The sequence below is a fragment of the Dromiciops gliroides genome, chromosome 5 (assembly GCF_019393635.1).
Source record: "Dromiciops gliroides isolate mDroGli1 chromosome 5, mDroGli1.pri, whole genome shotgun sequence".
NCBI classification, from domain to species: Eukaryota; Metazoa; Chordata; class Mammalia; order Microbiotheria; family Microbiotheriidae; genus Dromiciops; species Dromiciops gliroides.
In genome coordinates this window covers 6,998,825-7,025,940 of record NC_057865.1, presented here as the reverse complement: position 1 = coordinate 7,025,940, position 27,116 = coordinate 6,998,825, and the positions used below count along the sequence as shown (strand labels likewise).

Sequence of the window (27,116 nt, the reverse complement as noted above, 5' to 3'; positions counted from 1 at the left end):
CAAGGTATTAGGTACTGGGGAAAGGCAAAACAGAAAGAGCTTCTGCACTCTAGGAGTTTATAATATATTGGGGAGATAAATGCATAAAGGGGTACTCCATGGGAAGTGGCAGGAGGCAAGAATAGTTGAGAAGGAAAGAGCAGGAGAGGCTTCATAGGGAAAGTGGCTCCTGAGTTGAGCCTGGAAGGCAGACAAGGTTTCTGAGAGGTGGAGGTAAACAGTGTGCAAGTGGATTGTGGAGGGGGCAGGGTGGGAGGGATGAAGTCCCTGAGGAATGATTTCTATAGAATACAGAAACAGAGGGATTCAGGACAGAATGAGGGAGCAGCCAATGGGCCACTTAGATTGTAAGTAAGGTGCATGAAGAGGACTAATGAGAAATACCTACAAAGCTAGTTTGTGGAAGGGTTTAAATGATGAGCTGGGAGCATAGCACTTCATCTTTGAGGTAATAGGGAGCCACTAGAGATTTTATTAAGTAAGGGATATTGACACAGTTAAGAGCAATGACACAACATTTCCCTTCCTTGACTTTTGGCTTTAAGGATCATACCCATGTTTTCAAACTGGGAGGGGGGGGTCGGGGATATGTTGTGAATGAGCATATTTCTCAAACAGCAGCTTTGGGCTGTAGTGGATAGAGTTTCAAACATGAAGTCAGTGAGATCTAGCTTCATTTTTTAAAATAGTATTTAATTTTTTTCCAATTACATGTCAACACAAATTTTTGACTTTGATTTTTGTATGATTTTGAGTTCTACATTTTTCTCCCTCCCTCCCTTCCCTCTTCCTTCCCCAAGATAGCAAACAATCTGATATAGGTTATACATGACAATCATGTTAAATGTATTTGCACATTAGTCATGTTGTGAGAAAAGAATGAGAAAAAAAGAAAAAAAAAACACATGAAAGAAGAAACAACAACAAAAGTGAAAATATTATGCTTCAATCTGCATTTAGATTCCATAGTTCTTTCTCTGGATGTGGAGAGCATTTTCTATCATAAGACTTTTGGAATTGTCTTGTATCATTATATTGCTGAGAAGTGCTAAGTCTATCACAGTTGATCATCACAAAATGTTGCTGTTACTATGTACAATGTTCTCCTGGTTCTGTTCACTTCCGTATCAGTTCATATACGTCTTTCCAGGTTTTTCTAAAATCTGCCTGCTCATCATTTATAACAGAACAATTGTATTCCATCACTTTCATATAACAAAACTTGTTTAGTCATTCCCCATTTAATGGCCATGTCCTCAATTTCCAATTCTTTGCCACCACTGAAAGGCTTCTATAAAATTTTTTTACACGTGATTCCTTTTACCCTTTTTTATGTCTTTGGGATATAAGCCTAGTAGTACTATTATTGAGTCAAAGGGTATGCACAGTTTTATAGCCTTTTGGGCATAGTTCCAAATTGCTTTCCAGGATGGTTAGATCAGTTCATAGCTCCACCAACGATGCATTAGTGTTCCAGTTTTCCCACATCGTCTCCCTCATTTATCGTTTTGTCATATTAGCCAATTGGATAGGTGTGAGGTGGTACATCAGAGTTGTTTTAATTTAAAGTAGCTTCAATCTTGCCACTGATAGTAGCAGTGATAGTGTGAACAAATCACTTCCCTTGTGTGCCTGAGGGCTGACCTAATGTCATAATGCCTTGTATTTTGTGTCATCAGATCAATATCATCTATATCATTGATTAAATTACATGGGTTTTTTTTTCTTCAATGAAATCATTTTTCATCCTCTTAACTACTATTTTTTTTTGTTTTTGTTTGTTTTTGTTTGTTTGTTTGTTTTTTGGTGAGGCAATGAGGGTTAAGGAACTTGCCCAGGGTCACAAAGCTAGTAAGTGTCAAGTGTCTGAAGCCATATTTGAACTCGGGTCCTCCTGAATCTAGGACTGGTGCTTTATGCCACCTAGCTGCCCCCTATTGTCCACATTTTTTTTTAATGGGAAGAGTGAGGTGGACATGTTAAGTGACTCCCCCAAGGCCACCCAGCTGGTGAGGGTCTGAGGCAGGATTTGATCTTGGCTCTTCCTGCCTTCACATAAGAACCCTCTGTCTCCTGGCCATTGAACGGAAGTCCTTGATTAGAACAACTTTTTCCTCTCCTTTTTAATGAAGTCCTAATAAGCCTTTACCCCCATGGGAGCCCAGCGTAGTGACAGGCAAGGTCTTCTCTAACATCCGGAGTGCCGAACATACAGATGATGCACATGAGATATGGGCGGCCTGAGATCCGTTGAAGGCAAGGCTTTCTATCTTTAGCTCTGGGACAAATTAGTCAGTCCTATGTTCTCCACCTGATTCTATTTATGGCAACATTCTTGAAGGCCTGTGATCACAACAAATGTCCGTCAGAAATAAATATGTTCATTTGGCCTTGGCAACCAAAGAAGAGCAGGCGCGAATGGTCTTGATCCTATGCTACTCAGTCATTTAAGCCCATTCATGAACTCTCCATTTCCTGCCATGACTCCCCTATGCTCACCCTACTTCTCCTGCTTCCTCTTGCAGTCCCACTTTTACCAAAGCCACCCACAACACCTCGTATACAGCAGGGGACGAATGTGTTTGGTGAAGTCTGGCTTTTAGTCAAAAGGCCCCCGGTCACAAGTTGCTTCCCCCACAATGACTTCTACATTTCATCTGAGCCTCTCCCTACATGTGATGATCACTGCCTTACATCACTTTTGGTTGTCTTCTTCCCTGTTTAGATCATAAGACCTTTGAAGGCAGACTGTCAGTTCCTCTTTGTTTTCCTATTTCTGAATATGGTGACTTGCAGGCAGCAGGTACTCAGTTTCTCTTTGTGAAAATAAAATGAACTCCATCCTTGGAGAGACAGGATGGTGCAGCAGGTAGAGTACTGTGCTAGGAGTCTGCATTACCTTGGTCAAGCTCTCCTCCCAGGCACCATTATCTGCATGGCCCCTTCTCCCGGCCTTGGTTCCTTCATCTGTAAATTCAGGATGGGGTTGGACTGTGTGGTCTCCGTGGTCTCTTACAGTTCTCAGTGACTCTCCTCCGGCTCCCTCAAGGTTCCACTGCTGTTATTTCAGTATGAGGAGTCCCCAAGGAGGACTTCTGCTAAATGACATGAGCCAATAGGTTGGAAGATAATCATAGTCACGGTCACTGACACGCCCAGAGGACATTACAGTTTCCAAAACCATGAAGGGCATAATTTCCCTCCCTGTGCTCTGCCACCCAGCTCCTCTGGCCTCGGCTATTCCTCACATACAGCCCCTGGTACTGGATGTCCTCCCTTTCCATATGGTGCTCCCTCCTTACCGTTCTTCTGAGAATCCTTACAACCTCAGCTCAAAAGCCACTGCCTACATGACACCCCTCCTGGGTGCCCCCACCCCCAAAGCCCTCTCATCTCTACAATGCACAGATTGTGGGAATACTTAGATCCATCTGGACATACCAATAAGCCCATATTCATAGACACACAGTTCTCTCTCCCCATAGAATATAAGTTTCCTAAGGGTGGGGCCATGGCATCGTGTCCTTGTCTCCCCAGTGCCAAGCACATGGCACACAGTGGGCATTTAAGAAATGCCTATAGATTGAGCTCCTTCAAGTCTGAACCATGGACAGTAGGCAGGACAGGCATTACTCATCTCAACCTAAGTAATCTCTGTTCTTTCTTTGATCCATGACCCAGGAAGCAACGCTGACTTGAAGTGTGCTTTGTGCGTGCTGTGTGTGTGTGTGTGTGTGTGTGTGAGAGAGAGAGAGAGAGAGAGAGAGAGAGAGAGAGAGAGAGAGAGAGAGAGAGAGATTCTTCTCTATGTGGTGTCTCTTAATGAGTGTGAATATGTGGGGGTTTGTATTTGAGTGTGTGTGAGTGGGTGAGTCTGTATGAGTTTCTCACAGTATGTGTGGTGTGTGAGTGTGTATGTGTAGGGGTCTGTCTTTGTGTGTGTGTGTTTGTGTATAAATTTCACTTTGTAATAAACCAAAGGAAAGTCATAAGATGTTGAGTGGCGAGGAGAGGACCTTACATATCTCATTGTCCTACCATTCATTGTCCAGAGAATGGAATGGAAACCCTGAGGAGTGTGCCCATGGCCTTTTTGTTTCTTCATCCATAAACATTTATTGAGTGTGTACTAAGATTGATTAGTGATGGTCTCTGACTTGGATAAATTGTGTTGTTTTCCACGTGCAAAATGAGGGTAATATTTTGCTATTTTGCTTTTGCTTTTTGGTACCTTTTGGAAATAAGGGCAATACAAAGACACACCTACCAAAGGCAGAACCCCCCCCCATTGTCCTCAATATTTCTGAGGAGAGATCTGGGTGACATATGCCCACAATCTGAGAAATCATCGAGATTTCATTTGTTATGCTCTTCTAAAACATATACCCTAGTGAGTTACCAGTCCTAGGTCCTACTATTCAATAACGTTCCCATAAGAAGCAGTTGGGATTTGGTGGGTGGGGTGGGTGGGGCAGAGACTTGATAATTATCCAGTTCAATATATACACACACAGGTAATCCAGGTTTGTTCAATGGAACAAAATGATTCTGATTATTTAATGGAGCTATTGAGCCATTGATCACAGAAAGCTTTGAGTTGGGTGCATAGGACTGCCTTAATTCTGACAAACCTTTATTCCCAACGCTGTATTAGTAACACTGAACAGAGGTTGTAGCAGATTTCTTTCTGATAATGCCAATATCCTTTGGGAAAGAGAGTGTGTGTGTGTCTACGTATACGTGTATCTCTATATATGTATGTATGCATGTGTATGTGTGTGTGCATGTGTATATATATGCATACGTGTATGTATGCATGAGAGGGAGGGACAGAGACAGTTACAGACAGAAAGAAAGTCAGAGACAGAGGACGCAGAGGGAAGATATAGAGGAACAGGGGCTGCTGAATCCTCGGTATTAAGGAGACTTATCCTTAAGCTTCTTTTCTTCTTAGGAGATCCCGCTGGGAACAACCCTGAGTCACCCCAATGCTTGTCCCTCGCCCTCCAAGAAATGATTTAAAATCTAGCCTGAAGTAGCCTTGTGGCAGGCTTTGCCTTTCTTTGTAGAGCTAGTACCAAGCAAAGTGCTTGGCACATAGCTGCATGCCACAAAGGCTCATTGATTGATCAATTACTCGATCAATTGATTGGTAGAGAAAACAACGGAAGGAAAGACAAGAGTACAGATTCTTGTCTTCGATCTCTCCATAACTTGCCATGTGAGCCCTCTCAGTAGACTTTATCACCCAATGTTTATGTCTGGTTTTAAGCCATCTTGAAAGAAGTCTCAGGCTGATAGAGCTTTTGGCTTTCTGAAGATTTTTGAGATTTGTGATGGTGGGGTGATTATGTTAAACAAATATCAACTAGACCTGGTCATTATAGAGTCTTAAATTTTGGAATTTGATGTAGGAGACAAGAGTCTTGGCCTAGTTCTCAGCAGCATCCTCTATTGACACATCCTGACTTTTTTTTTTTCTCTGAGCTAGTCACTTGGGCTCTGAGTGTCTCAGACAACTTTCTAGGATTTTATTTATTTATTTATTTATTCATTTATTCATTTATTTATTTATTTATTTATTTATTTATTTATTTATTTATTTATTTATTTGTTTGTTTATTTATTTATTTATTTATTTGTTTATTTATTTGCGGGGCAATGAGGGTTAAGTGACTTACTCACAGTCACACAGCTAGTAAGTGTCAAGTGTCTGAGGCCAGATTGGAACTCAGGACCTCCTGAATCCGGGGCCGGTGCTTTATCCACTGTGCCACCTATCCAACCCAGCTCTCTAGGACTTACTTCCTTCTGTCTAGAAGTGCTATGGGACTGTTTTGGTGGAAGAATTCTGATTAGTGGAAGTTCCCTTCAGAATTCACAATTTTCTACATCTTTACAAAAACTGATGGTTTTCACTGATGTCTGTTGCCCCCCCCCCCATGATGAGATGATCTCTGTAAAGAACTTAGCACAGTGTCTGACACAATAGGTGCCAGTATGATGCTTATTCTCCTCCCGCACACATGAAAAAGGTAATTTTTCTAGTATTCCCTTTACTTCCCATGGGAAGGTTTTTCTTATTTCCCAGCTACTAGTATCTCCCAACACTTCCCCTCCCCCTACCCAATTACTCAATATTTAGTTATATGTTTATAAGCACCCCCCCCCAACCTGTAGAATGTTTCTTTAATGTCAGAACCTGTTTGTTTTTATCTTTGACATATCTGGAATATAGCTATCACTTAATAAATATTGTCAATTTATCATTTTAAAGTCAATGTAAATAACACAACAACATGTGTAAAGGCCCTCCACCTTGGGCAGGTTCAGTGCCTGGCATATTCAATATTCCCGGAAATATCTGTCCTCAAACAAACATCACCTGAGCCCTCGGCCTCCATGAGCCACAGCTAATGGCAGACTTTGGGCATCAGTGGCCTACTGATAGAAGTCTATTTTTGTAGAGGAATTTTCCAGGATTCCTTACATTGCCCTGTGCAGGTAGTTACTTAATGATAGCAGGTTGATAAATATGACAAAAGTTCACTCTGATGCTGTTGAAGATACTTTAACCCATTGGCCACACTGTTATAGAGAAGAACCAAGCACTGGGTGCCTTGACAGGATGCAAGTTAATTTACTATCAAGATTCCTTCCCTTTGACTACAATACAATGTCATTTCGACAGCACTGATCACCATCTTAGATAGAATAACTTAATTGAAATGGCAGAGGAAGTTTATTAGAAGAGAAAAGAAATCCTGAATTGCATCCGGATATTGAGGCTAACTCATTTGGTGTGTGTTTTGTATCACTATACAAACCAATAGCTTTTAGGAGCAGGGATGTGTTTTCCTTTCATTTAAAGAACAAACCAGAAATAGAACTAATTTATGCCCTTCCTGCCTTTTCAGACTGGACAAATACTGATGCTCGATGGTATCTTAAATATCCAACCTAAGCATGCTTTAAAGCCCTGTTTCTCTCTGCAAAACATCATGGAAAAAACTCTTCTTGACTTACATTTTTCATCTGATTGTTATTGGTTAATGGAGCAATGGCAGTGAAGAGTGTTCTCAAACATTATTGATGACTAAACAAGAAACTTTCTGATTTGCCTTGGATATTTCCAAGACAATATTTTTTATCTTAACTTCATAACTTTGCTGAAAACATAAACCATGTCCATGGTTACATCATGGTTAAAACCAAGCAGGGGATGGGCAAGGGGGGGGGGGGACAATGTCCAGATATCAAATCACAATTGTGCTCCATCTTCCTTCTCTGTGTTAAGGCTACCATCATCCCTTTTAGATTGGAGTTCTGTCTGGGTTCTTGATAGTTCCTGCTTTTTACTTTCATACCATTCAAGTACTTAATCTAGATTTGAAGCAGAAAAAATCCATTTTGAAGGAAATTGTCAAGCACTTCAAACTTGCACAGAAAATCAAGCACCCCTTTGCAATCTGTGGTGAGAACCAATATCATCTAATGTATGTTGTATTATGTAAGTAGAACCACAAGGAGCCTCTTCATTTTGTCCACTAGTCATGGCATCCTGGAGTTGTATTTGCTAGGTTTGTTCAAATATGCAATTCCTTTAGTCTTTTTGTTTAACTCTTTTTCATGACTTTTGCTCTCCTCTTTTATCTGGAAGTAAATTACCAACTAAGCTTTCTGCTATGTCCCTTCCCTACTCCTCCCCCCATTATAGACATGCAATGTTTAATAAAGTATGGATGAAAGGCCCAAAGGAGGTTTTAACAGTTATTTGGGGTCAGATAGAAGGGAGTTCACTGGGGAAGTGTCGGTTCTGTCCATGTCTTTTACTACCTATCCATTTGAGAAAGTGTTGTGCCATGGGAAATTTGAAGCTATGCTCCTTTTTTTTCCTTGCAGGGAAATGAGGGTTAAGTGACTTGCCTAGGGTCACCCAGCTGGTGTGTCAAATGTCTGAGGTGGATTTGAACTCAGGTCCTTCTGAATCCAGGGTCCGTGCTTTATCCACTGCACCACCTACCTGCCCCATGAAGCTTTGCTTCTTAAGGGCAAAGTCTTCTCTTGGCAGAGAGGCCAAGCACCCCATGAGCATCTCAGGTTTCTGAACATATCTGCCTTCTGTAAGGATCACAGCAGTTTATCTTATCTCACTCTGATAGGAAGGAGGAAACAATTTAAGAGCCCATTTGCACAATTGGTGGTTAGCTAGTGGTTCCTCAAAACAGATTTCTAAAGTATTTAATTCTTTCTATTGAATGATAATTTGTTAGAGAAAAAAATTCCAATCCCCAGATTTCCCTTTTGCCCCTTTACAAAAAAGCAGTGACCTAGCAGTTTCCACCTGTGGTCTTCTCCTGCCTTGGACAATCCAGTGAATATTCATTTAATAATCTCCTCAAATACTATTTAGAAATATGCTGGTCCATGTGCTTGGCTATAATTTGGAAAAGAAGTTCAAATTTTGAAATGGATGGAAAATACAGCTATTTTTGAAACAGAAGCAATCTAAGGGTTGAAAATCGAGCTTGTTTAAAATGGTGAAAAAGAAAGTGTATAAAAACAAAGCATGCTAGCCTGAGTTGTGTTCCTTTTCTGCTTGATGTCTAAAGGTAGAAGGGTGCCCTTTGACATATAGGAGCTGTGACTATCTTTTGAATCTGTCTTTTCTCCTTGACAGGATTTAATGTTAGATTTTTTTTCCTTCTTAGGATGCCTCCATCGCCCACAGATTCCACATTATGAGAGAGAAACACCCAGAGAAGTTCAACAGCCGGTAGGTGCCCAAATGTTGGTGGCTGAACCTTTGTTCAGTGTTACAAATGTCTCTAGGTGGTTGTGAATGAGGGAGGGGAACCAGCTCTCTGGATGGAAGAAGACAATGATGCTTTGTGTGAATGTCTTCACAACTCAACAGCATGTTAACTTCTTCTGCTGTGGTTTGGTGGGCATTGGGAGGAAGCTGGCAGAATGGGGAGCAGTCAGAACCCCCCTTTGTTGAGAGATGCCTCCCTTTGAGAAGAAGTCACAGGGGCTTCTCTCTTGGACCCAGGGCTTTTCAGAGTCAATTAATCAGAGCTTTCTCTGGAAGACACATGGAAGATAAGTGCTCCCTCCCCTCCTTCTTTCTCCTTCCCCAAGAAGGAAGCACCTTCCTGGGTGTGGCAGGCACAAGGGAGGGAGTTTATCTCTTTTCTTCCCCCTCTCGGTTTACCACACTGCCAGGATCTGCTTCATGGTTTTCTGTAAAGTTTGAAAGTCTCTGCCTCTGCCTATCTCTATCTCTCTAGCTATGAAAGCTTTAAGCTGCACAACGACTTTTGGTACAGCTAGCTTTTATGCTGCTATTGAAAGCTATAGGAAGGGATTCTATCTTTTAACACTGATACTACAGTCACTTTGAATTTAAAGGGAAAACTTTCATTCAGTGTCTAGACTTCCTTGGGGGGCTTCTCATGTGAGACATCCCAGGGCCCTTTTCCCTACCTGTAGCTAAGATGCCTGTGATTGCTAATACTTGATACTTTATAGGAATAGAACATGATTGAGGATCCTTAACCAATCAATCTATCTGTGCATTGTCAGAGTGACATCAGGCTTCTTTGGTGCTGTTTACCCTCCTATCTAAATACATGAGGCTCAGAGACAGAAACATTGCATTTCACAGAAACGTTACTATAGAGCTTGGGCTGACAGTCATCAAGTTTCTATGTGGATTTCTCATGGAATTTACCTGTGGGGGAAAATTCTTCAGAAAAGAAATGGAAACTGTTGTGTCTTCCAAATGGAGGAAACCAAACACAAAGGAATCCTTAGAGCTGGTTTTTAGATGTATCATCACTTTATGGGATGACACAGTGGTTTCCTGTTCATCACAGCAAAATAATCCATAATGTTTAAAAAGTTTTCACTTAGTCACTTGAATCAGGCACATTTGAAAACATTTGCTGAGGATTTCATTTAGAATGTCTAATTGTCCATCAAGCAATTAAGTTTTGGCTTGGTAATACACCTCAGCTGTAGTGTAGGCATAGTACCCCACTGTCACTAAATAGCAGAGGAATTGAGTGGAAGATAATTTGCTGCTGAGGCTATCTGAGGATGCCAAGGTGCTGAAGTGAGGGCTCTCTGGCTGCATATGGTGGCTTGCTATGATGGGATACCTATGGCGCTGAAGCTGGAGGCTGTATAGTGACCAGACTTAGTGAGCTGTGTGTGTCAGCAATGTATCCAGAATGGGTCTGTGTCCCCATCATGCTGGATCATTGGACTCTCATATTTAAGGAATTTGAAAGGTGGAAAGGACCTCAGTCACCATCCACTGGAAGGGATTACCCACTAGGATGTATGTAACATATGTCTGTTCAGCCTTGTTTTGAAGACCTCCCAGGAGAGGGAGACCCTCACCTCCCAAGGTACCTGTTCCACTGCAGGACACCTCTAATATCAGAAAGTTTTCTCCAGGCTTCAGCCTCAGTTCATTCATTGCTCCTGGTTTTACTCTTTGGGACCCTAGGGAACACAGCTCTTCCATTACACCTGCTTTCTTGTCCTGCCCTGAGTCTTCTCTTCTCCCCATGAAACAAAATATTTCTGTACAATTCAAACCAATCCAACAAACTTTTTTGGGGGGGGAAGGGCAATGAGGGTTAAGTGACTTACCCAAGGTCACACAGCTAGTAAGTGTCAAGTGTCTGAGGCCAGATTTGAAATCAGGTCCTCCTGAATCCAGGGCCTGTGTTTTATCCACTGCACCACCTAGCTGCCCCCGGCAAAAACATTTATTAAGCACCTACTATGAGCCAGACTTGGCGCTAAGTACTGGGGATCCAATGAATAAGAAGAAAGCCACTGCCCTCCAGGAAATTACAATTTAAAACATACACATTTACTTTCATGGATCCTTACCTATCATGGATTTGATGTCTTCATGGACTTCCTCCTCCTGGGTGCCCACTTCTGGATGGTTTCTAGCTTATCAGCTTCCTCTTTCCATCATGGTGCCCAGGACTAAACATAATATGATTCCATGTGAGTCTGGTGAGGGCAGAGTACAGTGAAGTCATCACTCCTCAATTCCTAGAAGATATGATGCTCCCAATGCAGCTCATAAACACATGGCCTTTGGGGGCTTACTCCTCACCCTGCTGACTTGTGGTGGGTCCAAGACACTTCAGAACTTTGTAGAACAGCTGTGTTTTTATGCCCAAAGGGCTACGGGACTGTTCATACTCTTTGACCCAGTAGCACCACTGCTAGGCCTGTATCCCAAAGAGACCATAGAAGAGGGAAAAGGACCCACATGTAAAAAATATTTATAGCAGCTCTCTTTGTGATGGCAAAGAAATGGAAATCAAGGGAGTACCCATAAATAATAGGGGAATGGCTAAACAACTTGTGGTAAATGAATGTAATGGAATACCATTGTACTGTAAGAAACAATGAGCAGAAGCAGTTCAGAGCAACCTGGAAGGACTTACATGAACTGATGCTGAGCAAGATGAGCAGAACCAGGAGAACATTATACATAGTAACAGCAACATTGTGTGATGAACAATGGTGATATACTTGCCTCTTCTTGCAGTGCAATGATCTAAAACTGTTTCAAAAAACTAATGATAGAAACTGTTCTCAAAATCTAGAAAAAAGAACTGCATATTATGAATGCAGATTGAACCATATTGTTTCTACTTTTGGACTGTTTTTTTTTCTTTCTCCTTTGAGGTTTTTCCTTTGTGCTCTGATTCTTCTATCACAAGATGACTCAAATGCATAAATATGTTTATGGTGATTTTAAATATATAACCTATATCAGACTACCAGACTGCTTTCTATCTTGGGGAGGAAGGAGGGAAGGGAGGGTGGGAGAAAAATTTAGAACTAAAAATCCTATGAAAATAAATGTTGAAAACTAAAAAAAAAAAGAACAGCTGTGTTCTGGACAGGCCTCCTCCTCCTTAAAAGTGTGAGGTTGATTTTCTTTTTATTTTCTCTTTTGAATAGAAACTTATTTTCCAAAATACATGTAAAAACAAATTTTGACATCAATTTTTAAAAACTTTGTGTTCCACCTTCTCTTCCTCCCTCCCTTCCCATCCCCCACCCACAAGAACTCAAGCAATTCAAAATAAGTTATGCATGAGTAATCATGGAAAACATTCCCACACTAGATAGGTTGTGAGAGAAAACAGTTAAAAAGCAAAACTTCAGATTAAGGAATTGTCAAAAACAACAAAAATTTTTTAATGTTTTTCCATCTGTTTTCAGATACTATCAGTTCTTTCTCTGTAGATGGATTGCAATTTTCATAAGTCCTTCAGGGTTATATTGGATCATTGTCGTGCTGAAAATAACCACATGCTTCCCAACAGATCATGTTATACTATTGCTGTTATTTTGTATACAGTACATTTCACTCTGCTTCAGTTCATGTAGATCTTTCCAGGATTATATTTGTTCCCATGATATTTACTCTATTTTCTATCTTCTTTTACCCTATTCCTCCTCAAAAGTGTATTGCTTCTGACTTCCCCCTCCCCTGCTCTGATCTCCCTTCTTTCACCCTTCCCTCCTTATCCTCTTCCCCTCCTACTTTCCTGTAGGGTTAAATAGATTACTCCTCTGAATTGGGTATGAATGTTACTCCCAACTTGAGCCCAATCTGATGAGATTAAGGTCTTTGAGCTAATTCTGTATTCTAAATTTTTTCTATCTCCCTCCCTTCTCAACCATCCCTATGAAATCTAGACTTTCAATATATCATACTTTTGCAGTAATGCAGAACATCTTCACCTTCCTCAAAAGTGTTTTGTTTTTTACTGTTCTATCCCCCAGTCTACCCTTCACTCCTTCCCCTCTTCTCCCCCACCCCTTATCTCCCTCTCCTCCCTCAGGGCAAAAATATATTACTATATCTACTTGAGTATGTATGTTAGAACCTTGATGAGCCATTTCTGATTATATTAAGGTTCACTTACTCCCCCTTCTTTCCCCCTCTTCACCTCCCTTCAATAAGCTTTTTTTCTTGTTTCTTTCATGTGAACTTCCTCTCTACAGACTATCTCTCCCCTTCCCCCTCCCCAAGTCTATTCTTTCTACACCTTAACCCTATTTTAAAGATGTCATCATGTATTAGTTATGTGGCACAGTGGACAAAGCACCAGTCCTGGATCCAGGAGGCCCCAAGCCCAAATCTGGCCCTAGACATAAGACACTACACCCTGTTTGCCTCACAAAGAACAAAACACAAATGATTAAGAAATATCATCCCTTCATATTCAGTTCAGACTTGTGTCTTCTGTGAATTCCTTACTGAGAAAGTTCTTATGAGTTCAAAGTATTATCTTCCCATGTAGAATTGTAAACAGTTTGATCTTTTAATATCCCTCATGAAGTCTTTTTCCTGTTTACCTTTTTATGCTTCTCCAGTGTCTTGTATTTGAAAGTCAAGTTTTCTATTCATTTCAGGCCTTTTCATCACAAATGCCTGAAAGTCCTCTCATCGAAGTCCTATTTTTTTTTCTTCTGAAAGAGTATACTCAGTTTTGCTGGGTACATGATTCTTGGCTGTAGTCCCAGTTCCTTTGCCCTCTGGAATATCATAATATATGCCCTCCAGTCCTTTAATGAAGATGCTGCTGGATCTTTTTTTAGCCTTATTGGAGCTCCACAGTATTTGAATTCCTTTTTTTTTTTAGCTACTTGTAATATTTCTCTTTGACCTGGGAGCTCTGGAATTTGGCTATAATATTCATGGAGGTTTTCCTTTTCAGATCTCTTTCAGGAGGTGATTGGTGGATTCTTTCAATATCTATTTTGCCTTCTGCTTCTAGAATATCATGGCAATTTTACCTGACAATCTCTTCGAGGATGGTTTCTAAGCTCTTATTTTTGTCATGGTTTTCAGGTAGTCCAATGATTTTCAAATGATCTCACCTGGATCTGTTTTCCAGGTGACCTTTTTTTCCAAGGAGATAATTCACAGCTCCCTCTATATATTATTTATTTATTTATTTATTTTTTACGGGGCAATGGGGTTAGGTGATTTGCCCAGGGTCACACAGCTAGTAAGTGTCAAGTGTCTGAGGCCGGATTTGAACTCAGGAACTCCTGAATCCAGGGCCAGTGCTTTATCCACTGCACCACCTAGCAGCCCCTCCTTCTATATTTTTTATTCAGTTGGATTTGCTTTACTATGTCTTGCTTTCACATAAAGTCACTGGCTTCTATTTGTTCAATCCTAATTCTTAGGCAATTATTTTCTTGAGAGCTTTTCTATTTCTTTTCCCATTTGGCTTTTCAAACTGTTGAGTTTTTTTTCACATGACATTCCTGCATTGCTCTCATTTCTCTTTCCATTCTTTCCTCCATCTCTCTAAATCTTCCTTCTATCTCTCCCACTTTCTCTTCAAAGTCCCTTTTGAGTGCTTCCATAGCCTGAGACCAATTAATATTTTTCTTGGAAGCTTTGAATGTTGGAGCTTTGACTTTGTTATCTTCTTCCTTTGAAGGTGTATTGTTGTCTACCTTTCCTCCAAATAAGTTTTCAATGGTTTGCTGCTTTCTATGCCTGCTCATCTTGCCTGCCTATTTCTTGCCTTTTAACTCCTTCTTAAAGTGTAGCACTGCTTCTATGACATACTGTTCGAGCTACAGCATGTCCCAGGGGGTAATTGGGCTTCTTCTCAGTCTGCCTGGCTTGTGAGTAACCACAGCCACTTTCTCTTTGACCCAGAAATTGAAGTCTGATTGAACTCTGATTCTCTATGGTGCAAGTCTTGGTGTGCTTGTGCCGCTCCCCGACTGGGCCACCACCACTTGATTTAGCCCACTGGTTCAGAACTAGGGCACTTCACCCCAACTCCAGGAGAGACTACCTCCACTTCACCCCAGCCTACCACTGAAATCCTTCACCAGTCTGCAATCAGAGCCTCAGAAGCTGCTGGCACTGAATACTTAGAGGTGCGTTAGAAACACTGTCTGTTTCTGGCTGGGTCCAGACCATGTGCTCAGCTGTTCAGCCTAATCAGTAGGTGATCACAATTGACCTCTTTTGCTGAAAAATAGTCTCACTCTGTTCTTATGTGCATTAGGCTGCTCTGTTTTTATGTTTGTTTGTTTTGTTTTTTGTTTTTACTGCATTATTTGGGAGTGACTGGATGAGTTTATCTGGAACTTGTGGGAGTCACAGCCTCTCCTCCCATGAGGATGATTTTCTACACCTTCTTCCCCATTGATATTTATCTTCATAGAGTCAGCCCAAAGATCTTGCCTGGCAAGATATTTTGGAATGTTGACTTTGCCATCCACTAGATGTCAAAGCTATATCAGTGCTCAGCATCATGCCTGGCACATAGTAGGTTCTTAGTGAATTTGGGCTGACTGACTGGCTATCCCTCCATTCAATGTGTGAGATTGTCTCTGCATACAAAGATGATGCTGACATGCCATCAAGAGTGAGAGCAAGTAGTTTCCCATTCTCTTACAGGAGGCCAGTTCTTTACAAATATGGCAGCTGACATTATTCTCTGGGTCCCTCACGTCTAGTACACAGTTGGAGCTTAATAGATATCTGTTGGGTGGATGAATAATAAGTGTTTATGATGAAGAGGCCCTTCAGATGAGATTTTTATAGGGGAACCAGACTTATGCCTTGCTCCCAAGGAGCTGGGGGTAAGGTGTTCCCCAGTCCTGGTAATCCTGCCAGCCTTACCAACTAATATGTGTCTGGATGAATTACCTCCAGGTCAGTCTTATTGAAGCATGTTTGATAGACTTAAGCCATGAGAGTAATGTTAATTTCCATGTGTTATAGTTATAGTTGACATTTATAAAGTACTTTGAAGTTGTCACAGCATGTTACTCACAATATCTATTGTGAATCTCACTCACAACTGTGTGAGACAAGTAAAATGGGTGTTTTGATGTCCATCTTACAGACTGATCAACTGAGGCTCAGGGTGGCCATGTGATTTTCCCATGATGTATGGTCCCTGCTTTCAAGCATCTTACAATCTAATAAGAGAAACAGCACATACATAACTACATATATGTAGGAAAGAGTCTGTGTTAATGGAAGATAATATAGGAGGGATGGGGCTGCGAGAGTTGGGAGCATGGGGGTGGTCCTTAGAAAAGTGGTATGTGAATTGAGTCTAGAAGGAAGCTGGAGAATCAAGCAGATGGAGGTGAGGAGGTGGTGCACCCAGTCATGGGTGACAATCAATACAAATGGAATGGTAGAGTCCTATCTGAGGAACCCCAAATAGACCATTGTCACTGGCCCACAGAGTCCTGATCAGGGAATTATTTGTGAGGGGACTAGAAAGCTGGCTGGGATTGTAAAGGGCTTTAAATTCCCTCGAGGTCCTAGGAAGGAACTGGAGTATATAAGTAGGGAGAGTAGGGACATGGTGAGATCTGTGCTTTAGGGAAATCACTTTGACAGCTGCATGGACAGAGGGAACCCTGAGGTGAGAGGGTAGGCCTAGGTAGAAGGCAGTTAGAGCAGTCTAAGAGAGGAGACATGGTGGCTATAGGAGTGGAAAAAAGATGATATATTCCAAGAAGTTGTAGATTCCTATTATTCCAGGATTAAATAGAAGATCCTCTGCTTAGCTTCAAAATCTGGACCCTTCCTTCATGCTGCCTTTCTAGTCTTCTTGCTCCTTCCTCTCCTCCATGCACTCTATAAGAAAATGGCACTGGCCTCTTTACTATCCTTTGGACAAACTATTCCATTTCCCACATATGCTTTTTCACTGGCTGCCCCACATGCCTGAAATGCTTTCTCTTCTTACCCCCATCAACAAGCTTCCAAGATTTAGCTCAAATCTCCCCTTCTGCAGAAGGTTTTTTCCAATTCACCCCATTGCTAGTGTCTACCCTGTGATATGATCTCTCACCTACACTATGTGTACCTCACATGTATACTTTTTCATGTTATCTCCTTATTAGGATATGAGTTCCTGCAGAGCAAGGATATTTTTGCCTTTCTTGGTATCTCCAGTATTTAGTACTGTGCTTTACACATAATAAGCACTAACTTGCTTTTATTGTTGCACATGCAAAAATGACAACATCTGAACGCATTGTATATGTGGGGTAAGAATGCAGAGTCAAAGATAACACTGTGGTGTTGAGCCCTAGTGACTAGGAGGATCAAGGTGCTCTTGATGATAATAATGCAGTTTGGTAGAAGAGAGTGTTTTGGAAGAAAGACAATGAGTTCTCTTTGGGACATGATGAGTTGGAGATGAGTATAAGACATTTGCTTCAGGATATTTGAGAGACAGTTGATGATGGTAAACTAATGCTCAGGGAGAAGCTTAGGGCTGGATAATATAAATCTGAGAATTACTTGGATACAAATGATAGAACCAGTGGGACCACAATTGAGGTAGTATCCTGGTAAAGGGACAAGGGTCCAGGACTACCCTTGGGAGTCATTCACCCTTAGTAAGTTTGTTCTCGATGAAGATCCACCAAAAGAAACTGGAAAGGAGTGGTTGGATAAGTTGGGGGGGGGGGACAACCAGGAGACAAGAGTGTCATGAAAACCTAGAGATGAAAGTTTCTAGGAGGACAGTGTAATTGACATTGTCACAGGGTGCAGAAAGATTGACAGAGGTGATGATTGAGAAAAGGTCATTAAATGTGTCCATTAAAACATCATGGGCAATTTGGAGAAAGCAGTTTCAATTAAATGTTAAGGTTGGAAGTCGATTGCCCAGGGTTTACAAGGGAATGGGAAGAGACAAAGTTAAGCTGGTGAAGGCAAATAGCTTTCCCAAGGACTTTAGGCATGAAATAGAGAAGAGCTATTGGATAATAGCTAATAGGTACGATTGGCTCAAATGAAGGGCTATTTATTCATTTAGTCATTCATTCGTTCATTTTGATAATGAGTGAGACATGGACATGTTTTTGTAGGGAGCAGAGAAGGAGCTAGTAGAAATGGAAAAATAAGATTAGAGAGATATTAGGGTAGATCAAGGGGCAGTGTGCTTAAAAAGACAGGACAATGGATCAAAGGGGGCATGTAAAAGGTTTTGTCTTGGCAAGAAGAAGGACCACTTTTTGATGCAGAATATGGGCAGATTAGGGGAAAGTAAGTAACAATGTCTGAACAACATGAGAAGTGGAGGAGGGGAGAAAAGGATCTCTTGGCAAATGGCCTTCAGTTTTGCTTTTCTTTTTTCTATGAAATCTTAATCAAGGTCCTCTGCAAAGAGGGTGGGGAGCAGAAAACCATGGGAGGTTTGAGAGGGATGAAAAGACTTGTAGAAGACATTGTAATCAGTGGGACAGTGAATTGATCAGGAGAATGTAGAGTTCTCCATGCTGTAAGGAAGGTCTAGATAAGAGTATTTGGTAAGAGCATAAATCTGTTGTGCACTCAGTCACTAGAGTTTGGTGATTTTCTACATATAAAAACTGCCCTAGGAGGTGTCTTGTTTGCTCCCAATACAATGCTTTCTCCTCTCTGCTATCCTGACATGTTTTATTTGCATCCAAACTTAAAATGTAAAATTCTTGTACCAGGAGCTGTGTCTTAACATTCTTTTCCTCTCTCTCTCATGTCCAGCAAGCAATGGCAAACAGGTTCTCAGTAAGTTCTGGTTGATTGAATATCAAAGCAGGTCTACAGGGAAATCAAAGGTGGACATTTCCACATTTGTTTTGGTTGTCTGGTCAGGCTTGGGCTCTATGAGCTCCCCCAAATGAAGCGTAATCACATGAATTGGGGAGGACATTTAAAAAAGCACTCTCTTCTTCCAAGGACATAAGACTGACAGTTTGTACAAGCTCTGTTAACACCTGGTGATGGCCACTCTTTTCAGTCTCAGAGGTGAATCCATTTTCTCCATGGCCCTTTTCCAGTTTAGCTGTAGCAGAGGCCAATTAGAGTTTATAAAAAGCCCTGCTAATAATGGGTGCTTCAGATTGGGCCTCTTGTCACAATAAATCATAGGCCATTAATAACAGCTAGGAGCGGGCTCACCTTGAAATTCATCTATATTTTAAAGGACCTGATGTTTCTAGCATTATCTTAAGGAAATTAATTACCAAAATATAGAATTCTGCTCTCTGTGCTTCTTATGACAGGGAGATTGGGAGAAATGGAAAATGGAATGACTTTTCCGGTGCTTAAGAGAACTACAGTAGAGACAGATTACATGATATTCTAAAAAGAAATTTTAATGTAAATCTAGGAATTAACTGTTTGTAAGAAGCACATGTTTGAATTTTCTTAACTGAGATATTCTTGTGCCCACTTGAATTTCTGATATTGATGCTTGTCATATTGACATTTTGGACTCAAAATTCCAAATATGTTTCTATTCCAAGATATTACTATCCTTGGAATGATGAAAGATTATTTATTTAGCAAATGGTGTATTTTTTAAATCACAAAATCATGAACTATTACCTAATATTCAGTGAATATATTATAAAATAAAATTTTATAGGAATGAGTAGGAAGTCTTAATTCTGTGCTTAATTTCAAAGATCAATTTTATAAGTACAAGATGTGGGAGATAGCAGCTTAAAAAAAGAAAAGCAGGGGCAGCTAGGTGGCGCAGTGGATAAAGCACCAGCCTTGGATTCAGGAGTACCTGTGTTCAAATCCGGCCTCAGACACTTGACACTTCCTAGCTGTGTGACCCTGGGCAAGTCACTTAACCCCCATTGCCCCACAAAACAAAGAAAAAAGAAAGAAAAGCAAAGGGAAATAGATCTGGACAGCTTAACATAGTACAATATGCAATCCAATAGTACTATTTGCAGTACAATTAAGTGCAATATGAATCACCTGTGTGATATCACAGTTGAGAAACACATTCCAATTTGGGGCTGATTAAGATCATCAGAATTTTCAGGAATAATAGATTATGGCTTAAGTCTTTTGCTCTCTGTTTTTGTTACACAAGACAGAGGATTGTTGTCCATTGTGAATGTTTTGGTAGTAACAGTAATAAACTGGGAAGTTGAAGGACCAACTGGTGCAGAATGAGATGAACAGAATCAGGAGAGATATTCATCCAAAACCAAGAACCATAGAAACACAAACTGCTGGGTATAACCCAAGAGCAATGAATGTCTCCATGACCTAGGCCAGAGGTCCAATGACAATGCATGTTACTGACCCCCTCAAGAGGATGGACTCAAGGTGCAGAATGTGGACGTGGATGAAGTTTTGTGTGACTGTGTATGTGTTACAAGCCCTTAGCTTTCCTTCTTCCCTCCTGGTCCCTGCACCTACCATGGAGGGAGCGGGAGTAGAGGAAGCAGAAGTAGATTTTTGTTCATTGGAAAAAAATGCAAAATTAACCAAAATAAGTAGAAGAATAAGAAGGAGACAAACTGAATGGTGAATGGTGAGTGACCAGTTCTGGTTTACCTGTGGATTGGACCTCCAAGGTTCATTCCAAATGAGAGATTCTGGGAAGAACCATGCAGACACAGAACAAGATTCATATTAACACTTCCAACAACAATGATAGCAACAACAACAGCAGCAACAATAACAACAAGAATAACAACAGCAGGCATTTATATGGTACTTTAAGGTTTGCAGAAAGCTATATATGCAACCTCATTTGATCCTTAAAACAATCCTGGGAGGTAGATGCTATTATTATCCCCATATTACAGACCGGGAAACTGAAGCTGAGAGAGGTTGAATCATTTGCTTATGGTCATATAGTTACTAAGTGTCTGAGAGCACATTTGAATTTGAGCTCCTTGACTCCAGACCCAGTGTGCTATCTACTGCACCACCGAGCTGCCTCATATTTAGATGAGTCTATCATACATCAAAGCTAAAGAAATCCATGCCTTCAAGGAGACCCTAACCCACTAGAGGAAAACAAGTGTGCATAATCAATTGTCTATAAAATATGAACAAAGTCATTTCCAGGGGGAGGAAATCCCCGCCCCCCCCCAACCCCCCATCCCCGTCCCCAGCCATTTCTTCTACACACTTAATATCTCCAGTCACTTCAGATGGATTTAAGGTCAAACAGAAGGCTTATTCTCCTTCTTGGAATGCCTCCAGGTAACTGAGGACCTTCCAAAGTTTTCAGAACCAGAAGGGTACACAGCAGTCCAGAGTTCATCTAGTGAGGGTGGGCATGTCAAGGCTTTCACTTGGTTACTCCTGAAAGGCAGGGGCTTTAGTGCAGACCCACATCCCATTAACTTTCTTGGGGACCATTTCACACCGAACATGCCTACCGAACTCACAGTCCACTAAAACTCCAATATCTTTCCCTACATACTCCCTACATATCAGTCATGTACTTGTGATGTTCATTTCCTGAACCGAAGTGTGGAGGTGTTTTCTTTATCCTTATTAAATTTCATTTGATTCAATTGAACTTGATCTTGCGAAGATGTCTTTGAATCCTTATTCTGCCATGCAATGTGTTAGTGATGTTTATTGACTTGCTATTAGCTGAACAATGGAAAATCTGCTCTCTATCCCTTTGTCTTAGTTAATGATAAAAATGCTAATTTTTCATGTGACATGGAAAAGTTGATGTTCAAAGATGAGAGAATTTACAATTTAGCACAAAATACAAAAGTCTTCCAAAACATTTACTCTTCCAACAACAATGACAAAATATACATTATTAAATGTTGACTCAATTTAAAAGAATAGAAATGAAACATTTTTATAACTCTTCTCTACATGTATATTATTCCTCACTAAAAAGAAATTTATAATAGAATATAGTCAAGCACCACGGGAACCAAGCGAACATGGAAACTTTAATGACTGTTCTACATCAAGTAGCTCTTTCCTGTTCTGAATCTCCTGGATGGTCTAGTCACCACCTCACCATCTATTCTAAGACATCCTGGGACAGTTGATCAAATGGTTGGCTAAAATCAAAGTGGACTATATTTGTTGCTTGGACTGATCTAACGGTTTGATAATTAAGTTTTAAAAATCTGCTTATTTTTGCCAAACTTGTTCTTCTAGAAATCCACTTCTTTCTATCCTAGTTGTTCACTTGTCTATGACTCTGGGTCACAGAAATTTTTTAGAATGTACTACAGTCTAGATGATTGATTTGTACTGTGTGAAACACATTTTCTCTCTGTCTCTATTATTGTCTCTGTCTCTCTCTCCATTTCTCTGTCTTTGTCTCTATTATTGTCTCTGTCTCTCTATCTCGATCTTTTTGGATCTGTCTCTTTGTCTCTCTAATTAGGACAAGCTGTTCCACTTAGACACAAGTTATCTTTATCCTCTCATGATTTTTCCCACTGCACAGTGATTCAGTCATCAAACCTGAGGATATGATTCATCTTGGCCCAGTGACCCAAAGTCATCAATGGCAGCTAATTTCCTCACAGTAGCTTTGCTTATCTTGAATATTAGCTCCCTGTTATTATCTTTTGTCAGGTTCTCTCTGGCCCAAAAGTCTCATAGACCAGAGAACCAGGGAGCATTGAATGCTGCTTTCTCATCTTCAGCAGTCCCCATCTCACCCACTCGGGAAAACAGCATCCTCCCTTCAGAGAGCCTCCTTTGCTTCCATGGGAGCTGAAGTAGCCTTGCTCTTGTTTCTCACAGGAGATGCTCCATTTCTCATCTCTGAGAATCTTTGCCAGCTGTCAGTCCTCACCACTGCTTTTTGGAACCCCTGACCTAGTTCAGAATCCAGCCCAAGCAGAAGCTTCTGTGAGCACTCTTCCCTGACTCCTTCTGGCCTCCCTGATGCTTGTGTACTCTGTGTATGTTTTGAATCTGCCTGTAAATATACATGTCACCTCCTTTGAATATAATCTCCTTGAGGACAGGAGCTAATTTGCCTTGTCTTTCTGTCTTCAGTCCTTCACAAGTTGCCTTCTACGTTGTAGGTGCTTTCATCTTCCATTACCTTCCCTTATTTCTACCTTTGTAATAAAAGCTTTTAAAATTTCAGTGAGTTTCTTGTCTACCCACATTATTACCCTCTTTACCTCCTTCCCATTTTTATTCCTTCTCAGAATGATTTTTTTTCTTTTCCGTAAGGGTGAGGGGGTGGAGTTTCAGCCCTGCCTGACTAATGTTAACATAGGAGGTCTTGACTTCTGGCTGAAGCAGTCAATCCATGCAAGCTGTCAACCAAGCCAAGACATGAATCAAGGTGGGAGGAAGGAGTTTATACTTTGTTCCCTAGAGAAAAAAAGACCAGGCCACACTGGAACTATTTTGTGATTGGCTGAAAGAGTTGTGAGATAAAATTGGATATACAAGCATTAAACTCCCCCTTTAACTTTTCCCTTATATATCTCCCAGATCAGTAAGAAAAGAAGCCTCAGCTTTAATCAGTGAGGGATTAGCTTTTATTGTTTAGAAATTAATTAGATAACAAGCAGGTGATACTGATTAGGAAATAGGAAAGTAGAAATACAAATGAATAGTCTTAGATCCACGCTTGGTCTATATTCTTTTATAAAACTCACCAAATCCCAAAACTGCCTGCCAGGCCGAGAACCAGAGACAATCACCAGAATGCACCATCATCGCTAAACTGAGAAGCCAGAGTGTGCAAGACCGAGAGAGAACTTCTGTTCTACTACTCAGTTTTAAGTTGGTGTCCCGGAAGTATGGTGTGCTTGGCCATGCTCTCCCGGGCAGCAGCAGGTGCACGGCTGTTCGTCACGGTCTCCTCCCCAAAAGGGCAGTCCTTCAAAAGCCACTTCAGTAGTATGCGTTCAACTCTCAAATGATTCATTTAAAACTTCTGTTTTTTACCAGAGTCATACAGACCACTGGAACATTGGCACAGTACAGTCAGCCACTTCTGAGGCTCCCAGGCCAGTGGTCAAGCTGTGAAGCTTCAGCAGCTTCTTGGCCCTGGGAGCTCCATAAGGAGGCAGATGGACCCACTGTGAGCAAGGATGATTGGGCATGAGCTGAGTGAGAGAGCAATGCTTTCCTGCCATTGACCATGTCACGAAAGAGAATGAACCAGGCCATAACAATTCACTAACTGGGAGCTCAGAGGCATACCAAGTATGCATTTTCAGGATTTTGCAAAGGTACCAACCCTCAGAGCCTAGAAAAGAGATACACTTAGGGGAAAAGTCATGAGGAGCTAAGAACAGTCGTACTAGAATTCCAGGTCTCCTAAGGTTAGCCCTGGAACCCGAGGGGAGTAATCCTCTCTTGAAATACAGCCCTTGAAGTCAAATCAGGGGAATTGACCTGAGAGGAGGAATAACATGTCTTGAATTTTCATCCTTTAGACCATCGCATACCTCCTCAGGTAAAATGACCTTGTAGTATTTTAGTCCATGGAATCCACATATTCTTCTTATGAACTCTTTGCAATCTGGTCTCCTAAAATCTAGGATTTATGTAACTAGTTTTTCCCACTTCTCTATTAGAGACAGACAGAAAGAGAGAGGGAGGGAGACAGAGAAAAAGATAGTGTGGGGAGGGAGGGAGGGAGGGAGGGAGAGAGAGAGAGAGAGAGAGAGAGAGAGAGAGAGAGAGAGAGTATCTGTAAATTTTTTGTGAATCTTAGGGCACTATATATAAATTTGAGCTAGTAGGACATTTATTGCCTTGACTTTACCTAATCCTTGGGCATTTTTTTGTATAGATATGTATAGCCACGGCACTGATGGCTTCTTGCATGTATTTTGTCTCTATGATCATTCAGGTATTAGAAGAGGTATTTTTCTCTATGGTTACCTCTATGGTTTTCTCTATAGTTTCCCTATAGCTTTCTGAACATATATCTGTGTCTATACTCCTCTATCTCTATGTGTATCAGCTCTGCCTAGAACTCTATTTCTATGTATCCATGCTTGTATATATGTCTGAGGGGGCTGAAAAGTGTGGAGAGAGGGAACGATGGAGGAGGCAGGAGTGAATCCAGAGGGAGCGAACTGTACACTTTCTTGAGATGGAAGTTCAGAGAAGAGCTCACTGATTGGAAGAAGGGGATGCAGAGGAGGAAAGATCTTTCAGCATGGTCAGGCTGCTGTGGAGCATGGTGGAGAAATCCAAAGAGAGAGTGGAGCTGGGATAAGAGTGAGAGGGTGAACTTGGCTGGCCTGGGCAGTGTGCAGGTGAGATCTTCTCTCGTTAACTAACCAGCTCTTCTAGTTTTTAGATGATATATTGTGGCCATAAGATCCCTCCCTTTCCTGCTTCCCCCTGCATATCTCTGTGTTTGGGATGTGCTCCAGCTTGTCCCCACCTACCATGAACCTCCTTGGCTCATCACCAGTGTCAGTTCTTGAGAGACTTTTCTGTTAAGTACTAAACAGTATTTTTTTCAACTCATGCAACATTTAGTTTACTTTACAAAAATTGAAATATAAATCCATCTGTTATTCTTCTCCATATGGGGTTAGCCTCACAACTTAGGACATTTGTAGTACTGACAAAATAGAGAAAAACAAACAACTTTATGTCTATAACTGGATTATCTACCACAATCCAACCCTCTATGGGAACCATTTTGTGATCCTTTAAAGGCTCTTGCTGTGGGGATGAAGCTTCTAAATGCATGGACAATTTAGAAAACATTATTCATGGATCAGTTCTCTAAGTGTAGCCTTGGAATGAAATGATTTCCCCTCCAGTCAAAGGGATGGGCTTAGTGATGGGTTGGGCTCCAACCAGTAATTGTCAGGTCTGCCTGTTATCTAAGGAGGCAGAGACTAGATGTAGCACCTAGCCACTTAGATGGATTTAGTAGGTGATTATGTTGGGATGGAGAGCATGGCTTTCTTACTCCCCCTAAATACAATCTGGTGGGACTACTCATGGTCCTCTTCCAATGCTTTTAAAACGGGGGCCAAGGTCAATGCAATCTAATTTTCTTTAAATGATGTCAATCTAATATAGTCCCCCCACATCCCCCCATAGGATATTTTATTTCTCACATTAGGTCATGAACCTTTTTATGGATTTTGAAGTGCAAACTGTGTATACTGTGCAAACTTTAATTAATTAAAACTGTATTGCTTTATTTTGGAGTTATCTTGGAGCCAAACGGTCACCCAAGAAGGAAAAGATAAGGAAGCCAAAGTGAAGTATTTATTTATAATAGTGGGGGAAGGAAGGAGCAGAGTCTTGAGCAATAAGGAAGAAAACATTTCATTCTGGTTTTAATGTCAAAGTTGCAGGCTCAGGAGGCCATCTAATGAAAGATGTTCCCTAATAGGATTCTGTATTACAATCTCCTGACAAGGAACTGGTCATCCAGCCTTTAATTGAAGACCTTCAAGGGGGCACCCAATGATTCCCTACTGCTGTCCACTTGACTTTCACATTGCTACAGTTTTGATTCTCCCTTTATGTTTATGTAAAGTGGCTTCTTCACCTTCTGACCATTCGTTGATCCTTGGGCTGTCCTCTTGACAAAGCAGAGAAAGTTTGACTCCTCACAAAAGCCCTTCCAGGGCTTGAAAACTATCCTGTCTGAAATCACCATAGCTCTTTGTGGTAGGAAACAAAGTCAAGAATGAGTTTTTCTAATATTGGTTGAAAAGTTCCACATTCTCAACTAGAGAAGATTATCGCATATTCGCATTTACCATTAAACAAATCCTTTGAAATTAGTCTAATAAAAGAATGGGAAAAGGAGTGTTGCATCATGTATTCTTGTGCTTAGAATTGGGAACACCTGGTTCAGATCCTGCAGAAGACACTTGCTTCCTGGCTGGCCTGGTGTACACCTTTTCACTTCTCTGGGTCACAGCTTCCTCATTTACAAATAGAAGAGTGGCCGGGTTGTCCTCTCACAACCCTTGCAAATCTAAATTCAAGGAGTGCTGAATTATTGAGCCTTTTTGAATCCTAGAAAACCTTTAATTTCAAATCCTGCCTCATGGGGCATTTCAAGGATCTGAGGCTTGGACACAGGATCTACCTTGAGTTTTATTTTATACATGCATACACACATGCATATACATAGATACACATATGAGTATGTGTATGTGTGTAAACATGTGTATATATCCACATACATATATATAGGCAGTACACATATGTGTGCATATAATTATATAGGTGTATAAACATGTATATGTTATGTGTACATATATTTGATGTACAATACTTCACATATATTTATATCAGATAAATATACACAATT

At 40.9% G+C, this 27,116-nt stretch overlaps 1 protein-coding gene across 6 annotated transcripts in view; it reads left to right on the top strand.

Annotated features, from left to right (window-relative positions):
• Positions 1–27,116, top strand: part of DGKB (diacylglycerol kinase beta) — a 692,138-nt gene that overhangs the window by 399,155 nt on the left and 265,867 nt on the right. For all 6 annotated transcript variants that reach the window (XM_043968094.1, XM_043968091.1, XM_043968093.1 and 3 more), the window contains one exon: positions 8,712–8,776. In XM_043968094.1, coding sequence (XP_043824029.1) covers positions 8,712–8,776 — 65 coding nt within the window. The remainder of the gene's footprint in view (positions 1–8,711; positions 8,777–27,116) is intronic.